Raw genomic sequence first — 15,409 nt, forward strand, 5'->3', positions numbered from 1 at the left:
ACAGATGTGCCACAGACGTCACAGACACCAGACACAGATTATGTTATCTGTACCTTTAAGGCTAAGATATGGCAAGCCAATACTGAGAAATCTAATAGTCCGAGGTCCATATTTTTTTAATAAGCAATGTGTGTTAGCCTTTATAGGGTTACCAGATATTAATGACATCCCATGATTTTCATGGATTTTCGTCACTGAGTCTGTCACTCAAAATAAAAAACAAAATTATGGTTATTTTTTTTAAACTATTGATAAAAATACTCGATTTGCATTTTAAAAAGAATAACTTTTAAAGTTTTAATGGTTTGGCCAGATGTATCTAATGTATCTGGATGAATTTTAGACGTATTATATCTAAGAGTTCTCTTAGGTCCACAACTTCCTCGCGTAATAATTTAAATAAAATAGACGATATTAAAAAGCTACAAGACGAAATCGAATCACTTAAGCTTAACACATCATCATTAAAATACTTGCTAGAAAATAGGGACGTTGCTATTGGCAATCTTGCTCGTGAAAAAGAGAAATTGTACGTTGAACTCAAAAGTTTACAGAGGACTAATAGAAATTTACAGCAAGAATTAGTCGATGAAAGGTATTTTAGCATAAAACGAAGCTCTTAAGGTTCTTCAAAATATGTAGTTAATGTAAGTATAGGCTCTTAAGAAATAAGTAAAATTGACCGAGCGAAGTGAGGTCTCTGAGTCTACTTGAGTGGAATTGCACTTGTCCGTCTGTCCGTCTGTCACAGCCTTATAAATTCTGAATTACTGAACATATAACGCGTAAAATTTAAGTCCTCACGCGCCATTTTAAATTTTTGTGTCATTTTTCTTGTCAAAAGTATGATTTCAGTCCTTATTGAAATTATACCTTTTATTAATGGGTATCAGTATTTTTAACATAACTTAACAATAATGTTGATAGATGGCGCTGTTAACATTATAATACGTTATGAATTATGCGATGCCACGAGGTATTAGTTCAGGGCGAACCACTAGTAATAAGTAGCTAATAGTTACCTATATCGATTGATGAATTCCGTTATTATAGACAAATCCATTCCAAAGAAAAAGAATTTTTGTTGGATAATATGAAAAGGCTATCGTTAAAATTAGCAAATAGCGGGAAGGCCGATGCAGTTGTAAGTATGAGAGGATTTCAGTACCCAATTAAGAAGTTGCAGCCAATTTATTTTTATGATAATAAGTTCTAAAAACAGATTATTTTAGGTAGTTATATTAGAGTTCCAGCTCATACCACTTTGTAAAATTAGTAAAACTATTAATATTGATAATTTACATATTAGCTGTAAGTTTTCCTGTAAAATAAAATAAAAAATAAAATAAAATAAACTAAAAGGGCACGTTTAAGGGGCTATCCCTTTCATAATGTTGCTTGCGGAAAAGTATAGCACTAGATTTAGACTAATTGTTAGTTTAGTTTAGTTTACAGATTGTGTACAAGAGCATCAGCCCCAACGATTTTCAAACTTTCTATAATATTATAGCTTGTGTCACATAATAATAATAATATACATATAATACATAGTTAGGTAGTTACAGTTTTCGTTTCGATTAAATAAACTTATCGACGTTCATCGTGGTAAATTAAAACTACCTGACTATTCATAAGCACTTGTAAAACGTTTACATGAATAAAAAACATTCTATTCTATTCTATTCTATCGTCATTAGTTTTCTAATGCTGCTCTATATTTTTATAGTTCGATGACGAAGAACATATTTCGGCGTTACAAAATGAAATTAAAGCAAAAGATGAGGTGATATACAATGTTTGTAGTAAATATTTTAAGTTAAAGAAAAGTAAAGAAGAGCTGCAAAAGAAGTTTGTTGGGTTACAAAGTCATACAGAAGAGGTAGGTAGCATGCGAAACCAATAATTAATCTATGGTAGGTAAATTAAAAACACCATAGTTATTTAATAATATTTCCCAAAATAGTGGAAAACATAGTTAATTACGATTACTTTTATATTTTTCAGACATTTGAAACTATTGTTACGTCTTTAGAAGATAACAAAAATTCTTTAGATTTATTGCTGGATGAATTAAGAGAAAGTGCTAAAATGGATCCAAGTCATAAGAAATATATTAAGTTATTGAAAATTAACGCCGATCTCAATTTCGAAAATACCCAATTGAAAATGTTTCTCATTGCTAAGAATGAATTCAAATCCAGCGGAGTGAAAGAAAAAGTCAAAGCATGTAGGAAAGCTGTTCCACAATGTTCGCAAACCAAGGACCAAATTGATGCTCATAAAATCTTGCAGCGACAAAAGTCGACTTATTCTGTCGAAAATGTTTGTCGACAGATTAAAAGTAGCACCTGTAAAGTAACTGGAGTTTTTAGTAAACTTAAGAATATTAATGCATTTAGCAAACACACTAAGAAAATCCGCTATAGATCGATGTCTGATAGCTTACTACCGAGGGATTTTTATAAGTGACCTTGTAGATTGTAAAAGTATTTTATTTTTCATGAATAAAGTGATCAAACCTAGTTAGTTGAACCCTAGTAGATTTTTTAAATTTTATTATTCAGTCTTTACTACATTATTATTTAAATTAAGGATCTTTTTGACCTCACTGGATGTTGCAATATTGGTAACTTAAAAAAACCATTATTCTTTTTCGGGAAAATATTTTTGTTGAGCTTACCACACTGCACAAAAAAATTGCAATGTCTGTCTTGTCTTGTTTATTTTTAAAATGGCAACATCAATCCCAGATTTGTGTGCGCCGGCATCGCACGTGAACGTGTCGCAAAAATCTCAATAAATTAGTGAAATCACAATGTCTGACGAATATTTCTATGGTAAGTAAGATTCCCAAGTATAATTCGCACTATTTGTTGTATTTATTTACTCGTTAACTGATGTACTTTAGCAATATTAGATAGCGTAAAGTGGCGTCAAGCTTTGACACCCGGCTACTTCGCCATTTTATTTCACAATTCAATATTCGCGTATTCTATTGTAAATTGAGTATTTATATCATTTAGGATAGTATGTGTGGTGTGTTGTGATATTCTGGAATGCAAAAAATTGCCAAAACATAATTACCATTGCCGCCATTTCGTACCACCCATATCGATGTTCGTTCATTATAGTGATAGAAAATGACGTGCACTATTGCAGAGTCAATGCGAAGTATTTAGCTAATTGTGGAGTCTTACATTATCGATCTCGTTATCAAGTGCCTTTCTATAGCGTAATAATTCGCAAATATGCGTTGTGTGGCCTCGCAAGGGCGCGCAATTTGAAAGTATGGCGTCCATTCATGCAAGCGTCTTTAGCGACCGTTTGTCGTTTACCTTGCGTTATTCGAAATGACCGCATCGGTTTGTAACTGTAATTGTTTGTATGATAGGTTATGTTTGAAGTGGTATTGAGTGACTGTATCACTGTTTCAGGTGTCACGCTATCCTCCTCACATCAGTCTGAAACATGGGATCCGGAGGCGAAAGGGGACTACCCGAGGAGTAATAAGCTACTCATACGCCAGGCACTTCTCGGACCAGATGCTAAAGCAGATGAATTAAATGTTATACAGGTAGCTATCAACTTAACCTATTCTTGCCATAACAAGGGTATTTGTGTTACTTTAGTGACTTACAGTAATCATTCGCGCCAGATCGGGTACTGTATTTTTCGTTAGACTAATATTTGGGGTTAAAAAGTGACCTTGATTGGTTCAGCAAAGTCCTAATCTATCTGTGGCCACCTTTCAAAAATTGGAGTAGCTTTGAATATTAGCAAACACTTTGTTCTAGTATCAATTTTATGGGATGAACTTTCATTTCAAATAGTTGCAATATCGTTGATTCTCTTTGGCATCATAACAAAAAGGTCATGATCCAAGATAAGTAATATTTCCTTTGTCTGTTTAGTTTCCCAACTATAAAGTATGGTCTAGAGAAATATTGTTTACACTCAAATTGCTTAATACTATGGCAAAGAACAAAAAATACAGGACATGTTTAAAAGCAAAGGGCAACCTTATCACTACCAGTGATCTCTTCCACGTAACCCATACTTAAGAACTATTAAAGTATGTATATCATAAGAAAGCACTAAATTAATCTATGTATTTATAAAAAACTTGATAAGTGATAAACCATGTGGTATTTTCAGCATTGTGATATAGGTTATGACTTGTGAAGCATGAGTCATTGTTATTTTTAACGTTTTCAGTTTTCTACTGGTGTTTATTTTTGAATATTAGCTTAAAAATTATTTTCTAAATATTGAAATGGACTCTGAAGTCTAGTCAAGTTGCTAGGAAAGATTTGGCAAACAGGTTTCTTGGTATATTTTAGCCTAAATGCAAGTTAAGTGCATGTCCATGGTCCAAGATGGCCCAAAATATTGAATCAGCATATGGACTAGGCCTTTTAGATATTGAAATAAATTATTAGATTTATAAAAACATACATCCATACTAATATTATACTTGCAAAAGTGTATGTAAGTGCTGTAAGAATATGTGAACAAAGTGTATCTCAAATCAAGAAAGATTAAGATGCGTCAATGGACAATTTAATTTATAAGTTTTTGTTAAAATAAAATTACTTATTAGTCATAAATTGGGCTAGATCATAATACAATTGCGTAGCTTATTGACACTCAACAATAAGGAATAAAAAAGTATATCTGTTTGTTGTCTTTTTAACTCAAGTACTCATATTTTAATGTTTCGACTCAATTAGATATAATGATCACAATATATTACAGACAGAAGCATTAATCTCTATAATTAAATTTAATGATTACGTGCATCCAACCATTAAAACTTTTGTTGAGCTTTTGAGGCTCTCACTCAGCCTTAATAGCTCAACAGTTAAGGAGCAGATTGAATACGGTATTTGACAACTAGTCAAATCAGTAACTTTTTATCAAACGTCAAAACGCGCGCTTAGTATTCGAGATTCTATGGAATACCCGTGTGTGACGTCACAATCATATTTTGATGTGCTTTTTTTAGTTTAATCGATAATTTAAAATGGTTATTGCACTTAAAACCAACAAAGGACGTGGATTTTACGTATTTTGGAAGATCCTCTATTTAATAATCACTGAGAAAAAAATATATTTTTGATGTAGTCAAAAACCCAATTCCGAAAGGGCAGCGTTTCAAACCCTGGTGGTGGTCGCTGACCCTTCGGAATTCAGTTGCAGTTCAGTTGCACTATTGTTGTAAAAAAAAACTGCTGTCATCATAGGAAACAAGAAAAATAACACTTTGTCAATTTGTTACAGGTGGAGACGATGTGTCTTCAGGAGTCCATCAAAATCCCCGTGGCCATCCTCAAAGTGGGCGAGACGCGGCAAGTTCGCTTACACATTGAGTTCCCCGACGCGCCCGTCACCTTCACACTCATACAGGTAATGTTTCTCTATGCCAGTCTTCTTGCTGGCTCTTTTCAGTGGAATAGGCTTTCACCACTTTATGCTGGTTAACAACACATGAACTTACACATAAGACACAATATTCTGTAAGTTTCTGCCCTACCTTTCTTCACATTTCCCTCTCCACCCTTCCCTCTCACCACCTTTCCTCTTGCAGGCCAGGCCGTTAAGCCTATTATTTTTTTTCGTAGGAGGGGAAAATCCTCATGGACATAGTGCCGGACTCCTACCGACTAAAAAACCCTCCTTTCTTCAAGCAATAACGTTCCCGCCAGGCCGTTAGAGCCTGGCCTGCTATTAAATTCATGTTGCGAATTCGTTCAGCTGTTTAGATTATGCCGGGTTTTTAAAATAATTTCAACATATTTTTGGATGTATTTCTATGTTCAATTTATTCGAAAGTTTTGATGATGATAAAACTAACCAGTATATAAATGACGGGTGTGTTGTGTCGTTTTGACGCAACTCTGCTCGCCTGTGATTACTTTCGAGGCATTTGTCTGATCACCCCCATCCCACTTCTGATTCTCCATACCCCATTGCACATAGTAACCAATGGTGAATTGTCCAGGGTTCAGGGCCGGTGCACCTGATCGGTCAGCATCTCCTGGGTGCTTTGGTTGAGGAGTTTGAGGACATGGAGGAGATGGAAGAGGAAATGCTGGACGAGGAAGAGGGTGATGACTCCCAGTTTAAGGTAATTCTTGTTTTTTTGCTTTTTCTTTTGACAGGATAAGCGATTATGTCTAAATAATATGCATAATACAAATAGTGGGTATGTACCTACTACAATTTAAGATGATGATTTGAATTATCAATATTTATAGTGACAGGAGTGTGATTCTGATAGTAAACAAATTAGTCAAGTGTGTATCAATATACACTAAGTAGACTTACATATCCGTGCTACACCCACATCAGACGGAAACGTTTAAATGTGGAAACCAGCCCAGAGTAAAGAAAGAAGATAGCTGTGCTAGTTGCTAAGAACTTTGGCAGTTATTATTTCTTCAGCGGTACTTTTTAATAAACTGTCTAAGAAACCTCATAATGGTTGTAAAATACAGTGCGACAAGGATCTTTTGGCGCGTGGCCAAAATCAGAACTAGCGCCGCCATCTTGTGAAGTATCACGCTGTCCCCCTGTCCCTTTATAATATTGTGTCTACTTAATATGTGGTGTTGCTAAAAAATATGAAATTCACTGGTTTTTTTTTTCAAATAATAGAGCCATTCCATATACATAACGTATATCACGATATAGCCTGACAATAGATACAGCATGAATCTATCTGCATCTTATAGGTATATATTTAGAGCACTAGGTAAATATAGCATTTGAGCTACCTGCTGATATTGATATTGCTTTGAAAGTTCCACGCAAATAGGTATGTGGTTTAGAACCTTCCAAATGTACAAATGTTGGTCAAACAAGGTTTGACAAAACAGGTCATTTTGGTCATACAAATATATTCAACTTTGACCTATTGATCATTTTGTTTGTAGAAACTGCTTTGGGCGTTGCCAAAAGAGTGCAGATCGCGAAAATTTAGAAATATGTACAACATAGTTAGTAAAGTTTTCAAAAAGAGAAAAGGGACTGAGGAAATTCATAAGAAGTTTTTAGCATTGGAAAATTACAAACTAAAAAAGCAACAGGTAGGAAACATGTTTGCGAAACATTGCCAGTTATGATGTTTTTATTGGATCAATTGGCAGGTAGTTAAAAATAATAGGTTTACTTGGTATTCACAGTATTGAAAGAATGAGTATTACAAATTTTTGAACTTCTTGAATTGCACTAGGGCCTAGGCTAAAAATAAGTAACAATATGAGTGAAGCCACACGATGCGTTGCGTTGGCGGTGCGGCGCCTGAGCGGTGCCGCTGCGTCAATCGTACATAGAAATAGCTGCAGCTGTACCATGCCACACGATGCGCTACGACGTCGTGCGGCGCCGCCACCGCACGCGCGGTTTGGACAAGAGAGACTAGGCTGGGAAGAGTAGTGCTATGCAACGCCATACTTTCTGTCGGAGCGGCAACGCAGTGCCCGTGTGGCATCCAATACTCAAATCCACAGCGGTGCGGCGCCGCAATGCACCGGAAACGCATCGTGTGGCTTTACTCTAAGGCTGAGATCTATAGAGCGCACTTTGACTTTGCTCAGACTTAAGATTGAGTTAAAACGAGACAGACTTAATCTGTCTCGTTTTAACTCTGTCTTAAGTCTAAGCCAAGTCAGAGTGTGCTCTATTATAGATTTCACCCTTTAGACCTTCCCTTACCTTGCTAAAAATGTTAAATTAATTTAGCAACAAAAGTTGTTTTTGTTGCATATTTATTATTTGTGTAAACAGTAACTTGTTGCATTTGTATAAAGAAGTGATTCAGTAGATTACTACAATTTGCAGGAAGATGAGAATAAAAGGAAGCCAACACCCGGCAAGCGCAAGACGAATGAGGTACTGAAAACCTTCAACTAATATTTAGTTTACGTCTAGACCTGATCGCAAACTGATCATCGCGCGCCGAACATGAAGTGTCCGCTAGCAATAAAACTTGCAGAATAATTCTGCAAAAAATTGCAGAATTTATTTTTTAATTTAGGAAGTTAGACAAGTTAAAAGGTAGTCAAAAGTATGGTCCTAAAAAAAATAGTATACAATCAAAGATTGTCACGAATTTGTCAGAAATTCACGCATGTTTAATGCGTGAATTTGACCTTTCAATGCGCGGGACTGCAATTAAATACATGGAATAATATTGTACATTGAAAACCTTCGAGTTTCTTGCTAGTTCTTCTCTGTAGGAAGGATTTCCCAACTGCAGATTAATTTTATTTAAAAACTAATAATTTTTTTTAATAAAAAATATTTCATACGAAAAACTTGTAAAAGTTGACTCACTTGCTTGCTTGTTCAAGTGGCTGGACATAGCTGGCTTCTGCACTTATTCTTGCTAGTGGACACTTGAAACAACATATTTTTCAGTGCTGAAAATTCGAATGATATAATTCTGCACTACACAGGCCGTCAGGTAAAAAAAACTGAATTATGGAATGTCTACGTTTGGGTACTGTACTTTCCAACACCGCGCGAAGGGTTCACTGACAAACTAATTAGCGCCTCACTTACCACATAGCCCATAGGTCATAGATTTACTTAGTACAAAGTTAGAGTTCTGTTTACCTGACCCTGAAAATGTGTGAGCATAAATGCTGTCATTTGAATTTTGAGCACTCAAAAATTATCTGATTGGATGTCATGATTGGTCTGCGATCAGTAAAACAGAGGGAAAAGGGCCTGAGGCCCAATTCTGCAAAATTATGACAGTTGACTGACTTGGAACCACTGTAAAATGACCGTTTCAACATGACTGTGAACTTCGGCTGTCATATTGTCATATTTTTGGTATAAGTGGGCCCTTGTTACAAAATTTTGGTAAAAATATTGATGAAAGAACAAAATTGGCTGTTGGTTTTCTGTACTCATTCATCCCTTTACCTTCTGATAGATGTGTTTTGAAAAAATTGCATTACAAATTAGTTGGAATGATCCACTAAGGATTAAGACACATTGACGCAGGCAGCGTCGCGTCTTAAAAAAGTCGTCGCGTTGATCGTGAATTTGCTTTACATTCCTTCATAAAATGACGCGTCGCATGGACTCTGATGCAGTTTTATTTTTCATATTGTTTAATGATCCAGGCATGCTTGCAAAACCCCACTGACGTTACTTGTTGTCATTTTATAACTTGGTGCCAAATCGGCACAATGCACTTCAGCAGTCTTAAGTAACTAAACTAAAAATGTGCCAATTTTCGTATAATAGCTGTTTCTGATTTGATCAAGCAGAAAGTAAGGCCTTAGAGTTAAACTTATCGGAAAATCGCGGAAATTCTTTTTAGTTTTTGGACATAATATGACGTGTCCCTAATATTTGTAATGTCACATATCGCGTGATTTTCCACTAGATTTGTCTTTGACATAAACAGACTTAGGCGTTGCCTAGTGTGGGGTGTTGCAAGTTGCAAACTAAGGGTCCATTCAGGTAGACCCGCACGGAGAGCTGAGCAAATATATTTAGAATTTGATATAAGGTATATTTTTAATTTTACATTTCTTCATTGACAAGGGGATGTTACTAATTCGCTCAATAAAACATTAACACTGGAATTTATAGTCCTTCTATAAGATAGGGGCTTCTTTAGGGGAATATTCTCACGAAATATTCTGTCATAAACAACCTTAATGTATTGCATGAAGGTTGAATATGACATGCCATTTGAATGGTCCCCTAAAAAAGCCCCTATACTGACTATGAATGCCAGTGTTAGAGAAACCGATTGGGGCTGCTCTTAAGCGCGCTAGGGCTGTCGACCGGCTCAGTTTGTGCGCTCTTTCGTACTACAGCTGCCGATCGGCCCTAACCTGTGCGAAAAAGTACGCTCTCTGAATCTATCTGAATCGACCCTAAGAATATAAACAGCTGTCGAGTTTCTATGATGTAGAAATGTTCTCTTTCACAGGACGAGGACGACGAAGAGGGCGAGCCAAAGGGCAAGAAATCGAAAATGTCAAATAACGCCAAAGGCAAGGCCGCGTCACCCAAGAAGAACGCTAAGAAGTGAGCAGCAGACGCGCGCCCCGCCCCACGTCGCCGACAGACCAACCCGTAAAGACTGACAACATGCGCGCCTGGCGATTATACCGCTTTGACGTTTAGCGAGTCTCAAGTCTACAAATTCCGAGTCTCAATAGTTCAGTGGTCAGGCTAAGGCTATATATATAGCATACTTGCTTTTGTTCAGAGTTACAACTCTATGTTAAATTAAATAAATTAGAGGTTTTTAGTACTCAGAAAAAAAATTGTGTTTGGCTGGATTTAAGTTATTTTTGCTGCAACTGCATTTTATCCAATGGTATGAGGCTGAGATCTATAGAGTACTTTGACTTTGCTCAGACTTAAGTTTCTGTTAAAATGAGCCAGATTTGTGTCAGATATAAAGCTGTCTTGTTTTAACTCAGTCTTAAGTCAGTAATGTCAAAGTTTGCTCTATAGATTTTCACCCTGAGTGTCAGCCAATCAGTAATTGTGATCATTATACTAGCTGTCAGACTTCGGTGCTAGACTTGTTGAGAATTGCTAAATGTTAAAAATATTACAAGAGTCAAGGCCTTGGTTCATGTCTCCGTTGTAGGTAATCCGTGCTGAGTATTATTTGTAATGGTTCAAATGTTTAGTTTACCACTCGGACTAAAGGGCAGAAATAGACGGGCGATTTAAATTAAAATATTTCTTGCCAAAAAACTTCAATTTCAAAATTTTTTAATATCATGAGTACCTATTGGTTATATAAATAACGAGCTGATGTCCGCGTCTCCGTCCGCGTGGATTTGGTTTTTAAAATCCTGTGGAAACTTTGATTTTCCGGGACAAAAAGTAGCCTATGTCACTCCAGGCTTTTAACTGTATTTGTGCAAAAAAATGAAGGACAAATCAATAAACTAACAAAAAAATATTTATGATTAAGAAAATAAAAGAAAAATTCACGCGTGTATTAATTAAGATCGACGCGTAGACGAGAAGAATTCCGACGATGGCAGACCCTTGAGTTTTTATTATATACGAAAGTGCAATTAACCTGCGATAAACGGAAATTAATCTTGTCAGAGTGAACTAGAGTGAGGGAACTCTCGGTTTGATCCTGAATCTACGATATGGCAAATATTAGGCTATGGTGACGTATTTGTCTATATATAAAAATGAATCGCTGAATGTGTTGCTAAGCGCAAATCTCGAGAACAGCTGAACCGATTTCGCTTATTCTTTTTTTATAATATTCCTTGAAGTACGAAGATGGTCCTTATGGAGAGAAAAATTTATAAAATTGCCTGAAAAAGTCTAAAAACAACACTTTTCTATATTCCTGTACAAAAGATTCGTAATAATACTTAAAAGTCAATTTGAACTTTAATACTTTACCATAAAGTTTAAGTGCTAGTGGAGGGGTTCCGGAAAGGCAAAACAATTGAGTGACGTGTTAGGCGGTGCGAAGTTCGTCAGCTAGTAATCAAACAATAGGGCTACTTAAGGGCTACCAGCGTCGAATGTTTAACCTTTGACGCCTGCCAGTGACGTCGAAGCCTCGACGTTTTGTTAGAAGTTTCCTAACTGTCGTGAGCTAGGTATGAGCGACCCTCTATTTAATAATGCATAAGAAAAAAAGTATTATTAACCAACTTCAAAAAAGGAGGAGGTTCTCAATTCGTCGGAATATTTTTTTGACACAGTCATGATCCCCATTGTCGTCTATTTTTGTCCTAAAATCCGAAGTTAGCCGTATTCGAATTGAAGTGGTCTGGAGTCGGCGCGGCAAGCGGGCGGGGCAACTTAGTTGTAACTAAACTACAATAGCGTGGTAATTCAATCTAGGTTAGCGTTGTATCGTTTCAGTGTGTGACTGGGAGTGCGAGAGTGTGAATGTCACTGACCGGTCGAGGTATACTACTAAATATTCTGATCCTGTAGTTACTTCAACGCCTAAAGTGTAAGTTTTCGAGTTACTTAAATCTAGGGACCCAGTTACCGGTATGTTTTTGTAGCGTTACCGTTATGGTAACGTTAAAAAATAACGATATCATTACCGTTATCCAGTTACACCGGTAATTACACCTATCCAACAATAATAAAATAGCATCGTCTGTTAGATTTCAAGTTAAAAAGTGATCGTTGTTGGCGTTAATCCGTCATTTAATATGGAGAAACTATTGACATCTATACTAAATGCTATATATTATTTGACATCTTCATACAATTTGACAGATTATCGTTACTCAGCTGTCACGTTTTTGACCTTTAAACTTAACACTACAGGCTTTGCTCCAAGTGCAGTACATAGGATCGGTGCTAAAATATGTATTGTGTTATGAACTGTCACTTATTTGATATGTTGATTTGTAATTGTAGTACTTCATGTGAATTTGCTGGTTTAAATATAAAAGTAGCATTGTAGAAGTGGCACATGTAACGCCAACTTCAGTGTTGAATTTCTGTAGGTATGTACTCAAAAACTTACACTCTAGGCCCAGATCGAGTGTGATTTGTATGGAAAAACTTTGATTTTTTTTTCATTCCTTACTGTGGTAAAGTTTAATAATAATGTCTATGTAATAAGTGATCACTTTTTAATTTAAGAAAAATCAGTGATTGTTTTTGTATTTGTACTAGACATCCACATAACGATTTCTCATTTCAAAAAGTAACTATTATAGTTTGTTTGTACATATACATATAAAACATGAACAGTAATAATACAATTTCTAAACATTCCTTATGCTTTTTATTTTTCACCATTCATATATTGCATGATGAAATCCAAAATTGACATTACTTTAGGCGCCTATCTATAGTTCGCGACAGGTTGATATTGGTGATCATCATTGACATGGGGTATGAGGCGGGGAACGCCCTGCATAGCTGAGCTGGTGTCCAGTGCAGTCGCATTTTCAAAAACTTATGCATAAAAATCTGTTTGAATGTACATGTAAAGAAAGCCCTTTCATATTATATATCCCACTTAGTATATTAATCTGGGTTATTCCCGTTGAGTCACCCCCATCTAAGCCTCCCACAGACCAGACCAGTAATTAAGAAATGATAAAATTCCAAATCCCTGCCAGGAATCGAATCCAGGACTTCCCACTAATAAGACCACTGCGCCAGCAAGGTCGTCGTTATTTTCTATTCAACAAAGCTTGCAAAATTCTATTCCTTTCCCTCTGAATATCATTTGAGTCTTCTATCGCTGAGACAAGTCTCTCAAATTTATCTTTGTCCTTAGTCTCATGCTCCTTAACAAGATTCCTTATTTCTGTAAAAGTTGTGTTATCAATGCTGCACTTATGGCTGCATTCTTTTGTAAACATCTTGGACCCATCGTAGATTTCTTCAAAATATGAGTAGTACGGCCAAGAGTTATCCCTTCCTGTGTCTCGCTTCTTCTCTGCTAATCTTATATAAGTTTGTTTCATGTTACGAAATTTTTTATCACATTCTTCCACCGTCAAACCAAGCTGTGGCCCGATCTGTCTCCACAACTGTTTCTTCTTCACAAGGGGGTCGTTAAATTTTTGCTTATTCTCTAAATAGAATGTCAGTAACTGCTTAATATAATCATGTTCTAAAGACTTATATACTATATTGTCCTGTCCGTTGTCCACGATTGCAAATGATTCGTTTTCGAATATCGTAACAAAGTCTTTGAAGTACCTCCATTTCGTTAAAGACCTTCCCGTGTCAGCTCTCATTTTAAGTCTCAAGTAGGTTTGTTTAAGATTACGAAATTTCCTATCACAATTTGTTGGAGATTCGCCAACTTTTCTAGAAATTTCTCTCCATAGTTCCTTCTTTTGATATTTAGGGTTCCTAAACTTGTGAGCGATGTCTGAATAAGAATTTATGAGCTGTCTTATTTTGTTTCTATTCCAAGGTCCCAAATCTGGATTGTAGTTGTAATAGATTCGTTCAAAGTAATAGTGGTACGGCCATTTTCTTACCTTCCCTGTTCCTCGACTTCTCTCAATCCAGTTGAAGTAAGTTCTTTTCATATTCTTAAACTTGTGGTAGCAGTTATACTCTGTAGTGTTCAACTGGGTAGCGATGTCTTTCCAAATGTCTTTTTGTAAATGTTCTGGGCTCCGGAATCTGTTTATGTTGTCGATGTAGAGAGTTAACAGTTTGCAAACTTTGGAGTCCTCCCACGGCGGTAGCATGGTCATAGACAGGGACTTGCAATCTTTAAAAACTTCATCGCACATGTTGTAGTGGACCCATTTTATTTCTTTGCCAGCTCTATTCTTCTTCAAAAGCCTTATGTATGTTCTACGGAGGCTTCTATATTTCTTGTCACACTCTTCGGGAGTTGTTCCCAATAAGATTGATATTTCATTCCAAATCATTTTGTCTTTGTTTGGACTTTTGAATCTGTTTTCTAGACAGAGTGACAGCAATAGCTTAATTCTATTTCTGTCCCAGAAGTTGAAGTCTTTGGTTTCCTTGGTGGAGTCTTCTTGGGGTTCTGGTATATGGTCTACTTGGGCATTATGAGCATATTGTTGAGTATCTGCTGAGCTGTCTACAACATATCGTGGTTCTTGAGCTGCAACTGAACATAAAATTTTTCATAAATATGAATTTAGACACATTAAAAATGTGTGTAGATAAATAAACATGGCTAATATTTAATATTCCCATCTTGTTCAACTAAAAAGCAAACGCCTTAGGGAGGCAACAGGCGAACCTCGCGCGGGCAGCTTTCTCGCGCAACGACTTTCAATAGCTATTCAGCGCGGGAATGCTGCCTGCATAATGGGCACCCTACCTAGCGCTCAAAATTTTGATAAGTACTTTAATTCTTAGTTATTTTAATTTAATGATATTTCTTTGTACCTAATTATTATTCATGAAATAAATTCCATATTCAATGCCACTAAAAATCATTTTTCTCATGGACGGAAGAAGCGAGCCAAGATTATTTCGATTATATTATTGTTTTCCGAGTGGGATTAAAAACCTATGAACTGTGTCGTTTTATTCTGCCCCATGGACCTGGTTCTGCCCATCCAAACCATTGAGCTATTGGGTTTTTAAAACTTACATACCTTGTGCCTGTGGTGCTTGAATAGTAAAATTATTGCTACTGAATATAACGTTGCTTTGGTCTTCTCTAACGACAAACCAATAACTTTGTGGATTATTGATTTCCATAGTGAAGTCACTGAAGTTTCATATTGCTGAAAATTGGGCAGACGTAGGTATAACTCAATACAGAGTAATATTTATAATTTTATTAAACAGATCCAATTTCAGTTAAGCTAACCTGCTAGAAAATAATGGATTATTACATTTACCATTTATTAAAAATTGAAAATTGAAAAAATTGTAAACAAATAACCATAGATCATCTTTTTTTTTTTCT

The 15,409-nt window shown here is 36.0% G+C and overlaps 3 protein-coding genes across 7 annotated transcripts; 2 read left to right on the forward strand and 1 right to left on the reverse strand.

Moving 5' to 3' along the window:
• Positions 1-324: 324 nt before the first annotated feature.
• On the forward strand, positions 325-2,469 carry LOC117993449 (cancer-associated gene 1 protein-like). Its single transcript, XM_034981249.2, has 4 exons — positions 325-595; positions 1,054-1,144; positions 1,727-1,879; positions 2,005-2,469. Exons 1-4 carry the CDS (start codon positions 333-335, stop codon positions 2,467-2,469), a joined length of 972 nt encoding a protein of 323 aa, XP_034837140.1. The 5' UTR covers positions 325-332.
• A 220-nt stretch (positions 2,470-2,689) lies between these two features.
• LOC117993464 (nucleoplasmin-like protein) lies at positions 2,690-12,762 on the forward strand. Of its 3 annotated transcripts, XM_069506785.1 has the most exons (7): positions 2,690-2,837; positions 3,435-3,574; positions 5,281-5,406; positions 6,002-6,127; positions 6,936-7,088; positions 7,843-7,893; positions 9,959-12,762. In XM_069506785.1, the coding sequence occupies exons 1-7, from the start codon at positions 2,816-2,818 to the stop codon at positions 10,058-10,060; spliced, it is 720 nt and encodes a 239-aa protein (XP_069362886.1). In that variant the 5' UTR covers positions 2,690-2,815; the 3' UTR covers positions 10,061-12,762. The 3 variants fall into 3 exon arrangements, with proteins under 3 accessions (XP_069362886.1, XP_034837154.1, XP_034837155.1); XM_034981263.2 differs by lacking the exon at positions 6,936-7,088; XM_034981264.2 differs by lacking the exons at positions 6,936-7,088; positions 7,843-7,893.
• LOC117993450 (uncharacterized) lies at positions 11,735-15,407 on the reverse strand. Of its 3 annotated transcripts, none has more exons than XM_069506783.1 (3): positions 15,311-15,407; positions 15,093-15,224; positions 11,735-14,596 (listed from the first exon to the last, which is right to left on the reverse strand). In XM_069506783.1, the coding sequence occupies exons 2-3, from the start codon at positions 15,196-15,198 to the stop codon at positions 13,167-13,169; spliced, it is 1,536 nt and encodes a 511-aa protein (XP_069362884.1). In that variant the 5' UTR covers positions 15,199-15,224; positions 15,311-15,407; the 3' UTR covers positions 11,735-13,166. The 3 variants fall into 3 exon arrangements, with proteins under 3 accessions (XP_069362884.1, XP_034837141.1, XP_069362885.1); XM_034981250.2 differs by having other exon boundaries at positions 15,342-15,360; XM_069506784.1 differs by lacking the exon at positions 15,311-15,407 and having other exon boundaries at positions 11,735-14,590; positions 15,093-15,289.
• Between the last annotated feature and the right edge of the window lie 2 nt (positions 15,408-15,409).

This window comes from Maniola hyperantus, chromosome 24 (genome assembly GCF_902806685.2).
Source record: "Maniola hyperantus chromosome 24, iAphHyp1.2, whole genome shotgun sequence".
In the NCBI taxonomy this organism is placed as follows: domain Eukaryota; kingdom Metazoa; phylum Arthropoda; class Insecta; order Lepidoptera; family Nymphalidae; genus Maniola; species Maniola hyperantus.

Coding starts and splice junctions, on each gene's coding strand:
- LOC117993450 (XM_069506783.1), bottom strand. CDS start 15,198: ATGGAAATCAATAATCCACAAAGTTATTGGTTTGTCGTTAGAGAAGAC. Junction 14,597..15,092: donor TCAAGCACCACAGGCACAAG/GTATGTAAGTTT, acceptor TTTTATGTTCAG/TTGCAGCTCAAGAACCACGA.
- LOC117993464 (XM_069506785.1), top strand. CDS start 2,816: ATGTCTGACGAATATTTCTATG. Junction 3,575..5,280: donor ATGAATTAAATGTTATACAG/GTAGCTATCAAC, acceptor AATTTGTTACAG/GTGGAGACGATGTGTCTTCA. Junction 6,128..6,935: donor GTGATGACTCCCAGTTTAAG/GTAATTCTTGTT, acceptor TTTTGTTTGTAG/AAACTGCTTTGGGCGTTGCC.
- LOC117993449 (XM_034981249.2), top strand. CDS start 333: ATGAATTTTAGACGTATTATATCTAAGAGTTCTCTTAGGTCCACAACT. Junction 1,145..1,726: donor GCGGGAAGGCCGATGCAGTT/GTAAGTATGAGA, acceptor ATATTTTTATAG/TTCGATGACGAAGAACATAT. Junction 1,880..2,004: donor TACAAAGTCATACAGAAGAG/GTAGGTAGCATG, acceptor TATATTTTTCAG/ACATTTGAAACTATTGTTAC.